Source organism: Merops nubicus, unplaced genomic scaffold (assembly GCF_000691845.1).
Source record: "Merops nubicus isolate BGI_N331 unplaced genomic scaffold, ASM69184v1 scaffold34673, whole genome shotgun sequence".
Lineage (NCBI taxonomy): Eukaryota > Metazoa > Chordata > Aves > Coraciiformes > Meropidae > Merops > Merops nubicus.
This window is the reverse complement of record NW_008601543.1, coordinates 1-3,391: the sequence shown is the minus strand read 5'-3', so window position 1 is coordinate 3,391 and position 3,391 is coordinate 1. Positions and strand designations below refer to the sequence as shown.

Sequence of the window (3,391 nt, the reverse complement as noted above, 5' to 3'; positions counted from 1 at the left end):
GGCCAGCTCCCCACCGCGCGCCCTGCCGCCCCTCATCCCCTCTGCTCTGCTCCCCTACAGCTGTACGAGGGCCTCAGGTCTCCCAAGAACAATCAGCCCCTGGACTACAGGTAGGTCTTCAGCATCGCTTTTGTGGGGCGTCACCCTCCTGGAGCAGGGCACTGGGTCGTGCCAGGTGCTGCTGGCTCTCTTGGCAAAGGGATGTGTCTGGAGCTGTTGCTTCCCCGCAGGTGGCCCCTGAGCTACAGACAGTGGTGGGAGTGCGAGTTCATCACTGAGGGCATCATTGACAATGGTAAGAGCTCTCCCCTCCTGCCCCGGGGCTCTCCTCTGGGCTTTCTTATGTTGGGGGGCAGCTTGGTGAGTTGCTCACTGCGGTGGAGTGCCTACACTGTCCCAGCTGCTCTGGAGGAGGCAGCCTCACTCTGCACACATGGGGTGGTCCCTGCATCTCTCTGACCCCACCATCACTGCCCCTGTCCCAAGGATGGGCAGCTTGCCAAGATCCTGTGGCTCAGCATCTGGCCCTTGCATGTTAGGCACTAACCCGCCTGTGCCCTCACTACAGGTGGTGGTTTTCGAGACACCCTGTCAGATGTGTCAGAAGAGCTGTGTCCCAGCTCCGGGGATGTCCTTGTGCCCCTGCCCTTCTTCGTGCGCACCTCTAATCAGGTTTGACACCCCATTGTCTGCCTGTCCCAGCCCTGAGGGGACAGCCAGCAGAGCCTGGGGACTTTTGGGGTGTTAGTCTTAATTCTTGCAAAGCTGTTGGCCAGGGGGGCTGTGCTTGTACCAAGGTGGTGGAGATCTACTGGAGGGGTGCAGGAGAGGCGGGTGGAGAGGTGATGGAGAGGGAGGCTGCAGGGGGGACCACGCTGGGCTGGCCACATCTGTGTCTGTGGGTGCTAAGCCTGTCTCCTGCAGGGTAACAGCGGCAGTGTCACCAGGGACATGTACGTGCCCAACCCCTCCTGCAAGGAATTCCCCAAGTATGAGTGGATCGGGCAGCTGATGGGAGCAGCCCTGAGGAGCAAAGAGTTCCTGGTGAGCACAGCAGAGCCTCCCTGGCTGTCGAGGGGCTTGACAGAGGCCATCATGTCTTGGGCAGGGGGACTGCCCTTGGGTAAAGGAGGAGCATGGGAAGGACATACATCTCCACTCCCTTCGGCAGATCCTGTCTCTGCCAGCACTGGTGTGGAAGCAGCTGGCAGGGGAGGAGGTCAGCTGGAGCAAGGACTTTGCCACCGTGGACTCAGAGCTGGTGAGCAGGGCTGGGGCTGGCAGAGCAGTGCTGTGTGCTCCGGTGGCTGCTCTGGCTCCGCTGTGATGGTTTTCGCCCATTGGGGTTGCAGGTGAAGCTGCTGGAGGTGCTGGAGGGGGTGGACAGGGAAGCCTTTGAGTTCATGTTCGGCAGGCGTTGCTGAGGTGCCGGCGCTTGGTGGAGCTGATCCCCAACGGCAGCAGCACCGTGGTGCGCTACGAGGACCGCAAGGAGTTCATCCGCCTGGTGCAGAAGGCTCGGCTGGAGGAGAGCAAGGAGCAGGTAACACTGCCCCCCAGGGCCAGCAGGGCTCCGAGGGGACCCTGCTCCTGTGGCAAGCCCTCCTGGTACCTGTGGGGTTAGTGGCTACAAAAACATATCCCCAAAACCAGCTCCAGCTGGGCAGTTCTTCCATGCATGCCATGCCCAGGATGTCCATGAGCCCTGGGGACCCCCTCTGGGGTCCTGCAGTCCTTGCCCCCATTGCCCTTGGTATCTGCCCTGGGCTTCAGACACAATGGGGTGACATGGGGCCCTACCTGTGCCCCCCCAAAGATTGCAGCCTTACGTGCTGGGCTGCTCAGTGTGGTGCCCCAGCCTGTGTTGGACCTGCTCACCTGGCAGCAGCTGGAGAAGAAGGTCTGCGGGGACCCTGAGATCACGGTGGCTGACCTGCAGAAGTTCAGTAAGTGCTAGGGCCAGCCCAAAGGTGGGCAGGGCTCCCCCTTGATACTGCTGTCCCACACACTCGTCCTGTCCCATGCTGAGTACCTGGTCATGGGGTGCCTGGGAGCCTGTGTTCACTGAGAGCAGAGGGTCTCCACCTCTCCTGCCTCCACTCTGGGCTCTCACAGAAGGGAGAGATGGACATGTTAATTTGCTTTGCTGTGAGTTCCTAACAAAGCTGTTGTGCATTCTTTGTCATAGTGACGTTTGAGGACTTTCCCTCTGATGACAGACGTGTCCAGAACTTCTTGGAGGCACTCAACAACTTTACCAGTGGTGAGCCTTTCCCTGCTCTTCGTGTGCAGCAAAGCGGGCGGGAGGCTGGGATATCCGCTGCCCTGTCCCAGGGAATGCTCTCCAGGTGCTTCCCTCGGAGATGGCTGGGGTCATACCACCTGGCCCTTCCTGGGATGCTGGCAGCATCCCTTAGCTCCTGGGATGCTTCGGCAAGGACAGACCTTACTGTGACGGCAGCAGGAGCGATGGTCCTGTCCCTGTCCCTGTCCCTGAGACCTGAGCCCTCTCCTTCCCCTCAGAGGATCTCAGTCGCTTCCTCAAGTTCGTCACTGGCCGAAGCCGCCTCCCAGTTCAGATCACTGTCTACCCAGAAAGGATGAAGTGAGTCTGTCCTGCCTGGGGTGGGGTCCCTGTGCCACCCAGTCTCTGCCATCTCTGTCCCACCAAGGTCCCTGCGCCGTGCCAGAGTCTGACTCTCTATCCTTTCTCCCAAGCTTGGATGCAGTGGACCTGATGCCACAGGCCTCCACATGTTCCTGCAGCTTCTTCTTGCCCAACTATTCCTCGTGAGTTGAGCTGGGGACAGAGATGCTTCCTGCTCCCTGGGGCTGGAATTCCAGGGTCCTCAGGTCCTGCTCTGGGAGATGTCCGGGCGAGTGCAGGGGAGGGAGGCATGAGGCTATCAGTGCCTGTCATAGCTGTGACCCAGCATTTCCCCCCAAGGGCCAAAGCCTGCGAGGAGCTGCTGCGGTACGCCGTGTACAACTGCATGTCCATCGACACCGACAAGGAACCCTATGACGAATGAGGCCCCTCGGGCACCCCCTGCTCTGGGAGCCAACCATGCTGGGGATACTGGATTCAATAAAACTGTAGGATCCCACCATCCTGCCCCAGCTCCTGTTTGTGTCTGTGCTTCTTGGGAGCTGGGACTGGAGCGTTTGTGGCCAGTGCTGCAAGTTTGTGGTCAGCATGGCACTGTCTGCTGGGTGCTGTGACAGCATGGGGTGCTGCAGGGTGGAGAGCAGGGCCTGCACCTGAAGGCTGTGGGCCACATCCCCTTCCCAGACACGATCTGGGTGGGGACTGTGGCACCAGACTGTTCCCCTGTAATGCACCCTGCAAACTGCTCCCTCCTTGTGCCCTTCCTGCAGCCCCCCTGCCTGC

The 3,391-nt window shown here is 60.3% G+C and overlaps 1 protein-coding gene across 1 annotated transcript; it reads left to right on the top strand.

The window, feature by feature from the left end:
* Positions 1–60: 60 nt before the first annotated feature.
* Positions 61–3,032, top strand: LOC103770754 (E3 ubiquitin-protein ligase HECTD3-like; the record flags this gene model as incomplete). The annotated part of the gene is given in 12 exon segments (XM_008938029.1): positions 61–110; positions 231–295; positions 569–672; positions 925–1,044; positions 1,172–1,261; positions 1,353–1,413; positions 1,416–1,543; positions 1,817–1,946; positions 2,189–2,263; positions 2,524–2,605; positions 2,719–2,790; positions 2,948–3,032. Coding segments are annotated over 12 exon segments (1,062 nt in total), but the record flags the coding sequence as incomplete, so codon positions are not given.
* Positions 3,033–3,391: the final 359 nt, after the last annotated feature.